The 17,083-nt window shown below is 45.1% G+C and overlaps 1 protein-coding gene across 1 annotated transcript in view; it reads left to right on the plus strand.

Annotated features, from left to right (window-relative positions):
- The window catches only part of ryr2a (ryanodine receptor 2a (cardiac)), a 957,985-nt gene that overhangs the window by 407,666 nt on the left and 533,236 nt on the right, over positions 1–17,083 (plus strand). The window contains exons 5-8 of the mRNA XM_085980259.1: positions 8,355–8,429; positions 8,936–9,014; positions 9,750–9,862; positions 14,645–14,744. Of these exons, the coding sequence (XP_085836385.1) occupies positions 8,355–8,429; positions 8,936–9,014; positions 9,750–9,862; positions 14,645–14,744 (367 nt within the window). The remainder of the gene's footprint in view (positions 1–8,354; positions 8,430–8,935; positions 9,015–9,749; positions 9,863–14,644; positions 14,745–17,083) is intronic.

A 17,083-nucleotide genomic window follows, 5' to 3' on the forward strand; every position in this document is an offset into this window, starting at 1 on the left:
CCATCAACTATAGGCCAGTCAGTCTAACCTCGGTAGTGCGGAAGCTTTTAGAAACAATAATCAGGGACAAAATTAACAGTCACTTGGACAAGTGTGGATTAATTATGGAAAGCCAGCACGGATTTGTTAAAGGCAAATCGTGTTTAACCAACTTGATTGAGTTTTTTGATGAGGTAACAGAGAGGGTTGATGAGGGCAATGCGGTTGACGTGGTGTACATGGATTTCCAAAAGGCGTTCGACAAAGTGCCACATAAATAGGCTTACCAGCAAAGTTGAAGCCCATGGAATAAAAGGGACAGTGGCAGCATGGATACGAAATTGGCTGAGTGACAGGAAACAGAGAGTAGTGGTAAATGGTTGTTTTTCGGACTGGAGGAAGGTATACAGTGGTGTTCCCCAGGGGTCAGTACTAGGACCACTGCTTTTCTTGATATATATTAATGACTTGGATGTGGGTGTACAGGGCACAATTTCAAAATTTGCAGATGAGACATAACTTGGAAATACAGTGAACAGTGAGGAAGATAGTGATAGACTTCAAGAGGGCATAGACAGGCTGGTGGAATGGGCGGACACGTGGCAGATGAAATTTAACGCAGAAAAGTGCGACGTGATACCTTTTGGTAGAAAGAATGAGGAGAGGACATATAAACTAAATGGTACAATCCTAAAGGGGGTGCATGAACAGAGAGACCTGGGGGTATATGTGCACAAATCGTTGAAGGTGACGGCAGGTTGAGAAAGAAGTTAAAAAAGCTTACGGGATCCTGGGCTTCATGAATAGAGGTATACAAAGCGTGGAAATTATGATGAACCTGTATAAAACACTGGTTCGGCCTCAACTGGAGTATTGTGTCCAGTTCTGGGCACCACATTTTAGGAAGGATGTGAAGGCCTTAGAGAGGGTGCAAAAAAGATTTACGAGAGTGATTCCAGGGATGAGGGACTTCAGTTACGTGGATAGATGGGAGAAGCTGGGGATGTTCTCCTTAGAGCAGAGAAGATTGAGAGGAGATTTGATAGAGGTGTTCAAAATCATGAGGGGTCTGGAAAGAGTAGGTCGAGAGAACCTGTTCCCATTGGCGGAAGAGTCGAGAACCAGAGGACACAGATTTAAGGTGATTGGCAAAAGAACCAAAGGCAACATAAGAAAAAACTTTTTTATGCAGTGAGTGGTTAGGATCTGGAATGCACTGCCTGAAAGGGTGGTGGAGGCAGATTCAATCACAGCTTTCAAAAGGGATTTGGATAAGTACCTGAAGGAAAAAAATTTGCAGGGCTATGGGGAAAGGGCGGGGGAGTGGGACTCTCTGAAGTGCTCTTGCAGAGAGCTGGCGCGGGCTCGACGGGCCGAATAGCCTTCTTCCGTACTGTAACCATTCTATAATTCTATGATCCAGACTGTAAATGATGTCCATATAGTAACACTGCATAGAGTTTTTCCAGGTGCACTTAATACATTTTTTTTTAGTTCATGTTATACATTAAAAATCCATGAAGTAGTGTTGTGATCAATTAAATGTTATTTAGCCAACCGTATGCTCATATCATTGAAATCCACAATTTCAATGTTGCTCCGTTCTGCCTAATTTAGAAATCAAGCAATATGCAATTCAGATGGAAGTGAGCACAAAACCGATTCAGTACGAGTGTCCTATCCAATTATGAGTTTAATTACTATTCTAACATTAATGGATCAGGTAACTGCAAACTCTAATTGAGCATGAGTCCTGTACCAGGTTATTTTCTAATTGCATGTATGGGCAAGGTAGAGGTATCAGAAGCAGTCAGCGGTGTATGTGTAAGAGCACTAAGAAGCTGTGTAGCAATTAACTTCCCAAACTAGCCTTCCATCAGAAAAAATGTGAAAGCTGCACATCTCAGCAAATCAGAATTTGTTGGTATCACAATAAGTTAATTGGGTTTGAGGAGAGATGGACTAATTCTGTGTTTTTTGCAGAACTATGAATATCAAGATTGGCTCTTTCACAGTTCTCACAAGGAGTCTACTCAGTTCAGATTTGAGCTATTTTAGGTGTAGTGTTATCTGTCTTTAATTGATTAGTCCTACTCCTTATGATAAGGAGTGCTATGCATTATTAGATATGCTCTTCTGTGCAGTTAGAACTCTGTGAAGAAAATCAGTGAGCTTGGCTGATAAAGTCACAATACGCACCAACAAGCTATATAGTTTATAGTTTTATTTTTAAAGATAGACTTTTAAAAAATTTATTTTTTAGATTGAAACATCAACATTATACTTTGCTGGTGGTAGAGTCACCCTTTCAGCAATTGGTTTTCCTAGACTCCCGCTATAACTTTGGCGGGAGACCGTTGCAGCATCTGGAGAAATGGCATAAACAGCTGACAATGGCCGTCCATGACATTTCTCTGGGGTTTTGCTGGTCTCCTGCCTCAGTTGCAATAGAAGACCGAGAACCGCAGTGGAATCTCAGGGGCCGCCAACTCAATTTAGGTCTCTGCATATTATCCCTTTCTTGTGATCATCTTGTTTCTGCATACAACTTGGGAATCATCTACAAACTTAAAGACAGCCTGGCCTTGAAATTCAGGGTTCTGGAAGGGCGTAAGTTAAGATTTGCTCCTCTGTGGGACCGGGAATGTTTGACATGGCTGATTTATGTGATGACGTCACCCGTCCTAAATTACGGGACATCTGCCTTTCCATCTGCTCTTCACAATGTGTGCCACGGTTTAAAAGGCGCAGTTTTCCAGGACCCATTCATGAAGGCGGAAGTACTTCTTTAAAGGGGCACAGCTCATTGGGATGGGTTGTGGAGAATCTTGGCCACATATTAGGACTCACTGCAGGTATTGCAGTTTTTTTTCCCCTTTGTACTCAGGAAGCCTTCACCTCTGTTATAGCATTACCCTTGGAAAACATTCTATCTCAAGAGAATTACTGAGCTCGGTCTGAGGGCTGCACAATGGGAATCCCACTTTACATGATTTAAATGCTGGAGGAAGAGGAATAGCAGGAGGCTATGTGAAGCTAGATTAATCAGGTGGCACCAAGGGACAGCCTGATCATCTCGGAACTACCCATCCAGCAGGATCTGTAGACACCAGATGAACTTTCCAAGACCTTTCCCAGGAGCTCTCTCTGAGGAGGCTGCGCTTCAGTCATGAATTACGTAGAAGGTACAGCACAGAAACATGCCATCCGTCCCAACTGGTCCCTGTTGGTGTTTATGCTCCACACGAGGCGATTCCAACCCCTCTTCATCTAACCCTATCAGCATAACCTTCTACTTTGTTCTCATGTGTTTATATAGCTTCCCCTTAAATGCATCTTCAGAGGAGCTTTGTTCGTTGCTGCAGCCAAGATCCACAGCACAGACAGCTCTCACTATGCACAAAAAGTGTCCATAGCACTCAGCTTTAATGCCCCAAGCTCATTTCAGAGAACCACGGGGACTTTTGTCAGGGCTATTGATTGCACCCGTGTAGCGTACACCCCAAATGTATATCCCCATATTTATATGAACTGCTAAGGCTACCATTCCCTATTCAGCTCATTTGCAATGACAGGCACAGGTTCTTGCACATGAATTCACAGCTTGCTGGAATCTGTCATGATGCCGTTGTACTTTTGTCAGTCCAGCGTCTCAGCTCTATTGCAACAGTAGAGGCAAGGGTCACAAGATGGCTGTTGGGCGACAAGGGATACTCGCAGCTCCCATGGCTCATGACACCACTTCGTAGGATCATCAGTGCGACAGAAGAGCACTGCAATAAAGCACACACGAAGACAAGGATAAGAATTGAGCAAGCCATTGAGATGCTCAAAAGGATGGTTCTGTTGTCTGGATAGGACCCAGAGTACCTTACAGTATATGCCAACACTCTCAAATTGTGGTAGCATGTTGTATGCTTTGCCACTTTGCAATCGGGAAAAGGATTGATGGCAGATTGCAAGAGGTTGCTTGAAAGATTTGATGATGCCACTGTTGATGCTATAGACCTGGCCCATGATGAACAGGGAGCAGGTGCAGTGGCAACGGCTGTGAGACACCTGAGAAACAGACTCATTTGGCGCACTGTCAAAGATGAATAGAACACAATTATTTTAAAATCTAGTATATCCATTTTATTATCTCTTGATTCTCTCCATCCTGCTATATCAAGTCCAATTATATTATCAGTGGTGGTTTAAGTGTCACTACAACCTCTGATTTTTTTTCTCACTATTTCATGCTCACTACAGAATCAAATTTGATCTCCATCCAGGCCCCTGTTGTAACAGTCTGTCAAGATCAAGGCGCAGTCCAAGAACTCAGCTCCCACTTCTGAATAAACTTTTGACATAGTACGTAGGGAATTCACTAGTATTGCGTTTGAAATAGTGATGCTTATTGATATGGGGATTGCCATGGAGTTTGAAGGTGCTAAATCTACATTTGTTTTATTATTGGATATGGGCGGTTCCACTTGTCCTAAAAGATATTCCTAATCCCAATATGATCGAATGCTTTATTTTTGTTTGGTTTATGTTTGGTCTTACCCAGCAAGCTCAGTGTATCTCTTAATCAATTCCTCCAGACCTGGTAGTTGACTTTTTTGGGTTGCAGTTTTCAAGAAGAAAATGCAAATGAAAGACTGTGCACAGGAGTTGACCTGTTTTTCAGATGGCAATTAAGCACCTGATTACATTGGCTTTTTTAGAGAAACCAATTAGGTGGACCATTCCACACTCACAAATTCCCATTTTAAACAGAGTCCCCTTAGAAGGGAAAGGGTAACGGGAATGTTTACCACACGAACAAAATATTGGAACCCGTGCTGTGTGAACACTGCATTTAATGTACAGAATTGTGTGACGCAACTATATAAATACAATAATTGGAATCATGTTGAACAAAAATAACACTTTGGGGAGCATGTGAGCTTTTCTGCATCATGAGCAGAAAAACAAATGTTTAGATTTGTATGGGTACAAAGAATAATTACTATTCAAAATGAAGCGTTAAGAGTCATTCATTTTTGCTTCCCTTTATGATAAGTGTTAGCGTTTTGAATTGCATATAAATGTCTTGTTAATATCCATGTTTTATTGCACTAACCTATTCCGTACCCAGGTAATCCTACCCAATTAGGGTGGCATAACTCCATGGGCACAGGCCATGCTCTTTCTGGATTGGCCATGAGAAGTTGTTGAGGGGCTATGGTTAAGATTTCTCATTGTAATGGTTTTCCTTCCCTCCTTTCTTCATCCCAGAACTTGGTGGTGTTGTCAGTTAAAGATCACAGATAAAAGCGTGAAATAGGACATATTTTTACCCTATCTAAAAATACCCACAGTTCCCCCCTCCAGCCCAATCATACAATCTAACTATGAGTGGTATTTTCAACTTTGGCAGAGGTTGTAAAATGGGCGGTAGCGATCGGATCAGGCGGGCCGCCCGCTATACACCCCACCTGATTTTCCTTTACATTGCAGTGGAATGGAAACGGGTGGGGTGTATATGGGTGGCAGATCTGCTACCGCCCATTTTACGCTTAGGCTGAAATTGAAAGTTCCGCTCTATGTCTTAAAGGACTCCAATGTTTTTGCCTCCAATACCTTATCTAGAAGTCCCTTCCAAGTACGCACATGCGAACAATGACGAAAAGGCCCTCTGGTCCATCCAGCCTGTCCCCGTTAATCATTCTCTACTTGAAGAAGAACTCCCTGACATCAGCTTGAAATTTGTGTTTCACCAGGTTAAAAATGTGATTCTCAGCATACCTGAAAGTAGATTTATCTTTTTGTAGGATTTAATATATTATTACGGGGGCACGGTAATGTAGTGGATAGGTTACTGGACTAATAATCCAAAGAACGTGAGTTCAAATCCCGCCTTGACAGTTTGAGAATTTTAATGCAGTTGAAAATAAAATCTGTAAATAAAAGCTGGTACCAGTAAAAGTGACCACGAAGTCGTCTGATTGTCATAAAAATCCAACTAGTTCACTAATGTCTTTTAGGGAAGGAAACCTCCTGTACTTAGCTGGTCTGGTCCAGATGTTACTCCAGTCCCACACCAACACAGTAGACTTTTAACTGCCCTTTGAAATGGCCTAGCAAGCCACTCAGTTGTGGCAGCTAGCGATGGGCAATAAATGCCAGCCTCGCCAGTGATGCCCACATCCAAAGAATGAATAAAATCTTATTTACCTCAATAAGGTACATTGGGGCTCAACAGCCAAAGTTTCTTTGGGATTTAACATTAGGAACCAGCTTCATCGCTCCTCTGTACTGCCTCCAGAGCTCAATTCTCCCCCCTGTGTCTTGACAACCAAAACTGGACACAATATTCATGTTGCATTCTGAGCCAAGCACTGTACAGTTGCAGCGTGCTCTCTGCTGATTTATGCTCTACCAGATTGAGCATTATATTGCAGAATTCTATGGGGGAGAAATTCGGTTGTTAGCGCCACTGATTAACGCCTAAAGAGGCCGAGAAGTGGGGCGCTAGCCAATTTACGGGCGGGCGCAAGGCGCCTAGCGCCTCGCCCCATATTGAGCATGCATTTAGCGCCGGCGCTAAATCTTAGCGCCCACTCAGGGGCGCAGGCTGATTATGACGTCATTTGAGTGTGCAACGCCTTTTGGGTGCCCCGGACCGGAAATTCAGTGGCGCCCCCCTCCCTAGCGCCTGGCGCTAATAGTGACAGCTTACCTGGACCTTGCTCCTCCAGCCCGAGAGCGACTTGGTGTTATTTAAAGGGGACTGGTGTGGTTTAAAAGCGGCAGCCATTTTTGGAGCACAACTTCTTCGAGAGCTACAAAGAGTTGCTGAGCTGCACACTGAGAGCCATTTGACCACTGAGCCAGCGCAGGCAGACGATCTTCAGCCTTCTGACCATCACCTTGCTGTTGGTGAGCCTTGACAATGGGGAACCTTCCTGTGGGCACTTATTATGGGGGCTGCATTGGAGGGGAACGTCCTGCTGCTGAATCATCTGGAAAGGTGAAATAAAGAATAGATTTGCCTTTCTAATCTAGGCTTTATTAACTTAAAAATCCTGTAGCACATCTTCAACACCCAGTCCCAACTAAAGGCTGGAAAGAACTGAATTTAAGATGGCCACCACAAATCACATGACATCAACTACCAATGAGATTACAACATATATCCCAAGGCAGGAAACAAACAACCAATCACAATACTTCTTACTAAACATAAAGAATAATCACCACAAAAGGGCGCTGGGAGAGGGGGGCGGGCATGGCCAGACGGAGGAGGGCCAACAGACGTCGCCACAGCAGACCTTAAGCTGGCAGGGTTTTCCGACAGCAATTTTCCTACATGAACATGCCGGAGGAGCAGTGTGTCAGAAGGCTGCGATTTAGAAAGGAGGTGGTGACTGAGCTGTGCCAGCTGCTTCAGCCAGATCTGCAGCCTCAGATAAGGTGCAGGACATCTCTGTTGGTGGCTGAGAAGATGCCTGCTGGCCTGAACTTCTACGCGAGCGGCTCTTCTCAGGCTGCGCGTCAGAGGCTGATCAGAAGTAGCTTCTAGGCCCCTCTCACGGAATGCTTGTTGCCATTCCAAGAACAGGAATGGAATCGGTCTGATACCCCCAAGCCTGTGAAGGGCAAGATGCATGTAAATAGCAGGCATGGCCATTGTAAATGAAGATAGTGTTTCATTAAACAAAATGTGGTTCCTTCAAACATGAGAAAGCTATGGCAACAGAAAGCAAAACTAATACACTGACACATAACTGCCTCTCACACCCGGGAGACTGTCCAAAACATAAATCACATTCTGACCATCTTCCTTGGCCTTGATTCCACTGCGCCAACCAAAGCATCCAATGCCCCATCAGTGAGTCGTTCCGCCCTCTGCCTCACCCTTTCCATGTCTTGCTAGGCTGGTGTGCCACAGGTAGGCTCCCACCGCTTTGAAGGCCTACAAGGCAGTGAGTGTGTCTGGTGATGCCAACTGACCTGCCCCTTTAAGAGCTGGCCGACGCCACTGTGTCTCAGGGAAAGTGATTATTGACAGCACCTCGCTGCGCCCCGCCGCCGCGAAATTGGGTTGCGCTGCCGGATTAGCACCTTAAGAGTAGCGTGCAGTGCCTGATTTAGCGCCGCAACCACCTTTAGGGGCGCTGCGACCCAATATTGCGCCAGATGGCGCTAAATCGCAACTGGCGCTAGGCTTTGCGCTTCGCCAGAACTAGCGCCCCAAACGGGGCTATACCCAATTTCTCCCCCTATTTGTTTTGTTAACTGCAGAATACTTAAAAGGACAATAAATTGAATTGTCAATGGCTACAGCACAGAGGCACTGTGCTTCATTTGATGTAATGCCCTGAACATTATCATCATTTACTAAACAGACAGCTCAAGGTGGAGGCCATCGGACCCTTCTGTATGGACACGCAGTGTTGCTCAGGCACTCCTACAGTGGAATGGTAAGAATGATTCATTTACTGCTTTCTGTTAACTAAATCACATCAAGATTCTCAAGTGGAATTCAAACGATCTCTTAATTATTATGACATCCAAATAGAAGGAACTAGAACTGATCTGATTTTCACATTCTTAAAATAAAATATCTAATTGGCTTTGCTGAACCCGTCTGCAGTGCATCGTCAGGCCAAGATGTTCCAATGCGCTGAACTGATACCTGACTGCTTGATCGCCACATGCCATTCACAGTAGCTGTTGGTGCTCATGTGTTGACCAGCAACACAATAAGAGTTCATTTCAAAGATCATTAAGAATTTATGATTTACTGAACTCTTAAAGAACTGCAGCACATCTCAATGTTTTGCCAAGATCTACTTTACAATAAGTAACTGACCTGGAGAGAACGAAAATTCCTCAAAAGTGATCTACTATTCACTACCATCTTCTCAGTTGAACTATCACCAGTCTGAAAATTTAACTTGTTGCTATCCTGCATTTTGTTTCCAAGTATCTCTGTTGTTTGTCCACATCTCGATCTTCAACAGACAAGCTGGCCTTTGATGTCGGATTACAGGAAGATACAACGGGTATGTTTGAAGAATGTATTGTACTTTCAAATAGTCATGTGGTAAGGAGTGGCACATAGGCCTTTCTCTCTTTCAGGTGGCAGGTTCAAGAATTCACCCTTATTGCTTTAGCGAGGCTTACTTGCGTAACAAAGCAAGACGTATGTTGTATGATAGAATAGCGTGGCCATTGGGGACTGTTGTCTAGATTAGAACGGTGCTGAGAGAAGTGGAGACAGCTCCTCAGCATCGACACCTGCAGCAAAGTGCACAAGGGCCAACCGAAGATCGGGTATCAGGCAGACCGCATCCCAGATGATCCCCACAAATTTGACAATTGCTGGAGTAGCTGTGGTCGTAAGGTTACATTCCTCCATTCTAAAACACTGCTCAATCACAAAAAAATAATGGTGACCATTCATAACTAAAAAAATTATATAAAGTACAGGTTACAGTGTAATTTAAAATTTTGGGAGCTTTTTAAAGCTGAAAAGCAGTGGAACATATGCTGAAAATTTATAAGCAAGTAAAAATAACATTGCATCTGAAATAGTGTTGCAAATGAGCATATTATATCAAGGGACAGCTGTATTTGCTTTACGAGTCTGGTTAGTAAAAAAAAAGGGCAGATTATTGTCACTTTGGGTCTAGAATTCAGTCGACACTTATATCTCTATAAATTTACTGTTGTACTGGCAGTGTTCACAGTACTGTATAAACTTACAGAGAACTGTTTCAATGTTCCTGTTTGTATAGGGGAGGCCTGCTGGTGGACTATACACCCAGCCTCCAAACAACGTTCAGAAGGAGAAAAAGTACGTGTCGGAGATGACCTTATCTTAGTCAGCATTTCCTCGGAGCGGTACCTGGTGAGCAAAATATCACAAATTCCCTGTTCCAATTCTTGCAAGCAAACATCCTTTGATTTATATTCTACTAATTTAGCCTTATTTGTGCATTAAAATCACAGAAAGCCCATTAATGTTTTTCTTCCAGTTTTGACAGCAAACTATTTGCTTTGTTTATTTTATTTCAAGTCTCTACCAGGACATGTTGGATGTCTGATGTATTTTCAAACAGTATCGTCCTTGGGAACTACGAAAAAAACAATGCTCCCAATGGCTTCGTTGAGTAGCTGAGCCGTACATACAGATTCGATCGCCAGTCTGGGCTGTTAGTTGATCTTTGTCAGGCAGTGGTACATTAGGCCTCAGAGTCCCTAGGTTAACGAAGGAAAAATCATCTAGGATTCCCACTCCTGTTTATTATCCAGTGAATCATGCTGGAAGTCGATATGTGCAGTTTAGGGTAAGGACTTTGAGGCTTGCGTTGTACCTTATGATAGAATAGCCTGCACATGAAGAATGGCCACTTAGTTGAGGGTCCAAAGAGTGACCGATGCTTGTGCAAACATACCCCAGTAACAAGTCGATGCCGCAGGCGAGGAGAAGGGGAGGGTGGATTTACATAAAAACGTAAGAATATAAGACGTAGGAGCAGGCCATTTGGCACCTCAGGCCTGCCATTCAATAAGGTCATGGCTGATCTAATCTTGGCCTCCACGCCACTTTCCCACCCACTCCCCATAACCCTTGACTCCCCTATAGCTCAAATATATGTCTATGTCCGTCTTGAATATATTCAATGGGGTCGATTTTAACTCAGCCGTGAGGCGGGCTTTGAGGCGTGTGGGGGATTAAAATCGCAAAACCTGGTGGTCGGGACCCCCCCCCCCCCCCCCGCCTGGTTCCCGACCCCGAGCCATTTTAACCCAGGCGTGTCTGATGGTCCCGAATCAGTCCCGCCTCCAACAGGCAGGACTGGTCTTTAAGGCCCTTAATCAGCAATAATTGGCCTTTATAATCCCATTTCAACAGGCCCTTGCATTTTTAACTCTTTTCCCACGTAAAACACGCCTGGTGGGGATCACGCCTGTGAAACCTGGCGTGAGAGCACTATTGGATTGCTGACTATCAGCTGCAGGTCAACCATTAAAGAGGAGATTTGATCAGTCATCATTTGCAGGTGGCAGGACTTTGTTGTTTCAGGCCTGGGGCAACTTTTACCAGGCTTAACCACACCTGTGGAAGGTTGGAGCCTCACACACATCTCCAGTGTGACCTCCTGGGAAACCCCGCTCGACACCTTCACTCAGCGCTTCCTCAACGGAGACATATACCAGAAGCATGGGAGCCATTTATTTCCTTCCCTTCTGGGCATTAGATGAGCTCGAACACCAGCCGCGGCACCAGCAGAACCAGGAACAACAGCAGCAGCAACAGGAGCGCCAGGCTGCTGCTCACCCACCTGAAGTTGCACAGGCCAGAAGGAGCCAGCGCCTGGAAGTGGCTTGAGAGCACCTTGCTGCACATCAGGGGGCCATGGGGACCCGTATCTGCACTGGCAGTCCTACTCAGAAGGACTTCCATGAAGGTCTGGTTTCTCTGTTCAATGGATGCCCATCGCTCCTCAAGAGATGTCATTCTACTCTGAACACTCAGCATGTTTTCCATACCCTGGCGACTTATCTCCTCCATGGAGGTTGCCATCCTTTCCATGGTGATGTGTTCATGCGCCAATGACTCCACAAAGGCTCTGCTCATGTTCGCTATGGACTCCTCCATTCGCTCCACACTCACATCGACCCTGGAGACAAAACCTGCCAGAGACTCCTGCATCTGTTCCTGGAGTTCCAGCCCCGCTGATCTTATGGATGGACCCAGAGGCAGAGGGTCGACATGCAGCTGAGCCGAGCTGGCAGAGTCCTGCGCCCTCTGACTAGCACTCTCCACTGCTGCCCCTGTCTCCACAATCTGCTGATGCTCACTTGTGAGCTGTGATACACCAGGTGACAACACTACTCTATGTCCCGAAGGTCCCACCGAGGTGTGAGTGTCTGCGCTGATGCTGGGTGCGCTGAATTCTGCTGATGCTGCGCCCTCAGCGGTTGCAGATTCCTCTGAGGAGTCTGGAAGCTCAGGATCTTCCTCCTGGACAGTGGGGACGGTGGATCTCGATGGTCCTGTAGCGGAGTAAAGGAAAGAGTTAAAGATGTGAGGTCAAGATTACATGCACATTGCATATTGCAGATGATCATAGGTCCATCTGTTATAGCTTCAGAATCATTATCAGCGACTCATGCAATGTCAATGAGAGAGATGGAAAACTATTCTGTCACCAGCTTGCTGTGATGCACCCGTCTGTCCGTCCCCCACTTGCGCCTCATCCTCCAGTCCCACGATCTCCAGGACCGCCTCATCCCAGGGGGTGAGGTGGGCTACTGAGGGTGGCCCTCCTCCTGTCCTCGCTCATTCTCTTTTATTGTGAGCTCTCTTTTCCAGCAATGAGGGAGACAAGTGGAGTTTGTGTGAGAATGAAGGAGTGAGTGTAGAGAATCCATAGCATAGATGTTTAGAAGGAGACAAAGATGGAGTGAGGTGGCAAGACCAAGGGCCCTCCCTGTGTGTTGTCAGTTGTTTTCATAGCATCAGAGTGATAGGGAGTGTGAGGGCTGCATAGTTGAATAGTTAGGTGAATGTCAGCATAGAGAGAGAGGGAATGGGTAAGGGTGCATGGATGTCAGTGTCAAGTGGGATGTGGAGGAAGAGATTGCTAAAGCTGAGTGCTGGTGAGGAGAGGCAATGGAGATCAGATTGAGAGTGATGGGAACTTCATACTCACTTTTCCAGTGTGCTGAAGGTCATGAAATCTCTTCCTGCACTGTATCTAGGTTCTGCGGGTAGCCGATAAGGAGTTGACCTCCTCTGCCACTTGCAGCCACGCAGCCTTTGTCTGCTGGGGAGGCATCTTCCTCCCTGATGAAGGGAAGAGCACCTCCTTGTGAGCTCTTGCTCCCTCCACTAAAGCCTGCAGGGCAACGTCGTCAAAACGGGGTGCAGGCCTCGGTCGTTCTCTTGCCATTCTGCTTCCAGCTCAGTGTATCAGCAAATGCCAAAAGGTTGGCAGCCTGCAGAAGAAGCAAGGCTTGTTGCAGACCCTAAATGCAGCAGCAATAATGACGTCATATTATGCGACTTTCTGACTGGAAATACTCATTTGCCAAGGGTTCTCACACGTTGGAAATCAATTGGCCAATTGAGTTAAAATTGCATCAGTCTCACAGACCCATTTAGATTTGTGTGGGAAACACCAAATTCGGGGAACCCGACAATTCCCCGCACCCGAGTTAAAATCGACCCCAATGACTCCACTTCCACAGCTCTCTTGGGAAGAGAATTGCAAAGATTCACAACCCTCTGAGAGAAGAAATTCCTCCTCATGTCTGTTCTAAATGGGCGACCCCTTATTCTGAAACTATGCCCCCTAGTTCTAGATCCCCCACGAGGGGAAACATCTTCCCTACATCTACCCTGTCAAGCCCCCTCAGAATCTTATATGTTTCAATAAGATCACCTCTCATTCGTCTAAACTCCAATGAGTATAGGCCCAACCTACTCAACCTTTCCTCATAAGACAACCCCTTCATCTCAGGAATTAACCTCGTGAACCTTCTCTGCACTGCCTCCAATGTAAGTATATCCCTCCTTAAATAAGGAGATCAAAACTGTACGCAGTACTCCCGGTGTGGTCTCACCAGCGCCCTGTACAGTTGTAGCAAGACTTCCCTACTTTTATACTCCATCCCCCTTGCAATAAAGGCCAACATTCCATTTGCCTTCCTAATTACTTACTGTACCTGCATGCTAACTTTTTGTGTTTCATGTACGAGGACCCCCAGATCCCTCTGTACCGCAGCATTCTGTAGTCTCTCTCCATTTAAATAATAATTTGCTTTTTTATTTTTCCTACCAATGTGGATAACCTCACATTTTCCCACATTATACTCCATCTGCCAAATTTTTGCCCACTCACTTAACCTGTCTATATCCCTTTGCAGACTCTGTGTCCTCCTCACAACTTGCTTTCCCACCTATCTTTGTACCATCAGCAAATTTGGCTACAGTACACACGGTACCTTCATCCAAATCATTAAATCTAGATTGTAAATAGTTGAGGCCCCAGCACTGGTCCCTGTGGCACCCCACTAGTTACAGTGCAGGGAATTGGAGGAAAAACCCTAAAATATGTGGGAAGCAGTTAATTCGTAATCATGGTCAGAAAGTTCTACACGGTGGGGAGCGAATGCTTCCATTTTCATTTTTTATTGAAGCAAGATTTCAGTTAATTAAATGTGAAAACATACCAATATGTTTTATGATAATGAGCAGCTTGGAATTCTTGATCAGCATTGACACCATTTTTCATGTTTTGTCTGAAAGGTGCAGAAGCATTAGTTTGTGATTTGCTTTGTAGCACATGCAACAATGCAGTGCTTACTTACCTATTTGGCTAGATGACCTGATGCTATACGAAGTCTGAATCCACTTCTGTTTTGATAAAACAAAGCAGGCATAGACTGAACAAACATGTTAAACTATCTTCCTGCAAGTGTTAGTACATTTGTCTTATTGAATCATTTCAGCTGAATGGTAGTAGAATAAATGCTGGTAGCAGGTTTGAAGGCTGTAATACTTACACCTTTGATTGGATTAAGAGGATAGGGTGTTTTAAAATACCAGTATTCTGTTAATGTATTTAAGCGTGACCTGACAGTCTCGAGACGGTGCTGAACTGATCTTGTTCTCTTGCAGCATTTGTCGTATGGCTGTAGCAGTTTGCAGGTTGATGCCGCATTCCAGCAAACTCTCTGGAGTGTTGCTCCAATTTGCTCTGGAAGTGAAATAGCACAAGGTAGGATTTTTCAAAAACTCCTGCAGTAATACTGCTGCAACTGTGCCATTACCTTTATAGCCTGTCAAAGCACTTCAGATACGTATTATGCCACCAAATAACACCACTCACCTTGGGTTTTGGAGGAGCTGTTTCCTATATTATTTTTTAAAAATCTGTGACCCATATTTTGATTTATTTTTTAATGTTTTGATTTTTTCACCCTCCTTTTCGAGCTTTCCCCTACACCACGCACCATTTCCCCATGCCAGACAGTGACCAGTTTCAGGCCACTGTGTGTACCTTTACAACTGAACCATCCGTGCAGAGGTGCACAAGATCAGCACCAGGGCTACTTGCTGTTCTGTATTTTTCCTTTCCTGCTGAGGAAACCCTTGACCCCCCCCCCCCCCCCCATTGAGTGCTTCACCTTGAAGCCATACCCAAAATTAAAGAAACTCACCTTTATGAAGAAGCTGTAGAGTGGGGCTTAAAGAGGAGCAGAGATGACCCCATGTCCTATAGCATAATGGCGCAGTTAAATTGCGAGTCATGGGTTTAATAAATGCATGATATTGTGCGATACAATGATAGTAAACTCTTGTGTAATCCACGGTAGGAAACGTCCTGATTTCCTGTGATTTCTCTGGTTATGCACTCTTGTTGAATACAATGACAATGTCAAGGAAACTGCACACCATTGAAAATATCAACAATTGATCAGCCTCTAAATATTATAAGCAAAAACTAACGTATGTTGGCTAATTAAAAGACTGTAATCCAATATATCTGCACAGATTGAGGATGTCTTAAACGTTGTTTGCACCAGGCTCCCCTGATAGTCCAGATTTATTGGACAGCACGTGCCTTAGTTTCCAAAATGTGCTGCCAGGAGGTGAGGCTCCCCATCAGCAGTGCAAACTTGTAAGATTGCAGCTTAAGTATCCTTGGCGCCATTTGCACACTTTCTGTTTACACAGCACTAGAAAGTCACTTTAAAAAAAAAATTCGTTCATGGGATGTGGGTGTCGCTGGCAAGACCAGCATTTATTGCCCATCCCTAATTGCCCTTGAGAAGGTGGTGGCAAGCCGCCTTCTTGAGCCGCTGCAGTCCGTGTGATGAAGGTGCTCCCACAGTGCTGTAAGTGAGGGAGTTCCAGGACTTTGAACCCAGCGACGATGAAGGGTCGGCGATATACTTCCAGGATGGTGTGTGACTTGGAGGGGAACTCGGAGGTGGTGGTGTTCCCATGCGCCTGCTGCCCTTGTCCTTTGAGAGGCGCTGCCGAAGAAGCCTTGGCGAGTTGCTGCAGTGCATCTTGTAGATGGTACACACTGCAAGTAGAATTCATTGATGAAAGATACCAAGCAGATTGCTCAGTGGTCTGGCTGTAGAGCACACCCACACGTTCCACGTCCATTCATCCCACTGAGCACTGGCACTGGCATCATTGCCTCCAAATTCCACAATCTTAAAATTTTAAAGTTGTTTTACAAGCAACGCTGAGAGTTTGTGTGGACCTTTTTTGTATATCCCCATATTTAATGAAAATTAAGTCTAATTGATCCCACAAGGAATTCCCCGTATTTTCTGGCCTAATCACTCTGTGCGCTGTTTGTTCATATAACACAGGTGCTTATTGGCTGCCCTGCTGTTTGCTGCTGAACCTTAATCGTTAAAGCTGGGACCAGCTGTTTTTTTGCAAGTGGATTTTGCTGCCTTGTTTGACTTCCCAAACTGTTGTTTCTGCATTATTGCTGATTACTTTCTTCTCCTGCTGAACTTTTTCACTACGGGATCCAGGTGTCCTTTTGCAGTGACCTCCAGCCATCACTGCAAACCTGAGTTCCAACCATATTGTGCAACTTGGGCATTTTGTGCGGCCTGCCGGTGGCTCTCATGGATTTGGAGGAGGAAGAGGAGTTCGGGCAGAGGGAAGAGGAGCAGGTGTGTTGTCACCTCAGGCACCAAGCTCACACTTGGAATTAACACATGAATCACCTTTTCAGGTCCACACATACCTACTTGAGCATGTTTGAGGAGAAACTTAACTGGACCAGCCACCTAAATATTGTGGCAACAAGAGGCTAGGTATTCTGCGGCGAGTGTCTCGCCTCCTGACTCCCCAAAGCCTTTCCACCATCTACAAGGCACAAGTCAGGAGTGTGATGGAATATTCTCCACTTGCCTGGATGAGTGCAGCTCCAACAACACTCAAGATGCTCGACACCATCAAGGACAAAGCAGCTCGCTTGATTGGCACCCCATCCACCACCTTAAACATTCACTCCCTCCACCACCGGCGTACCGTGGCTGCAGTGTGTACCCTCTACAAGATGCAATGCAGCAACTCGCCAAG

This window comes from Somniosus microcephalus, chromosome 3 (assembly GCF_052327205.1).
Source record: "Somniosus microcephalus isolate GS21.2 chromosome 3, FLI_Smic_1.0, whole genome shotgun sequence".
NCBI classification, from domain to species: domain Eukaryota; kingdom Metazoa; phylum Chordata; class Chondrichthyes; order Squaliformes; family Somniosidae; genus Somniosus; species Somniosus microcephalus.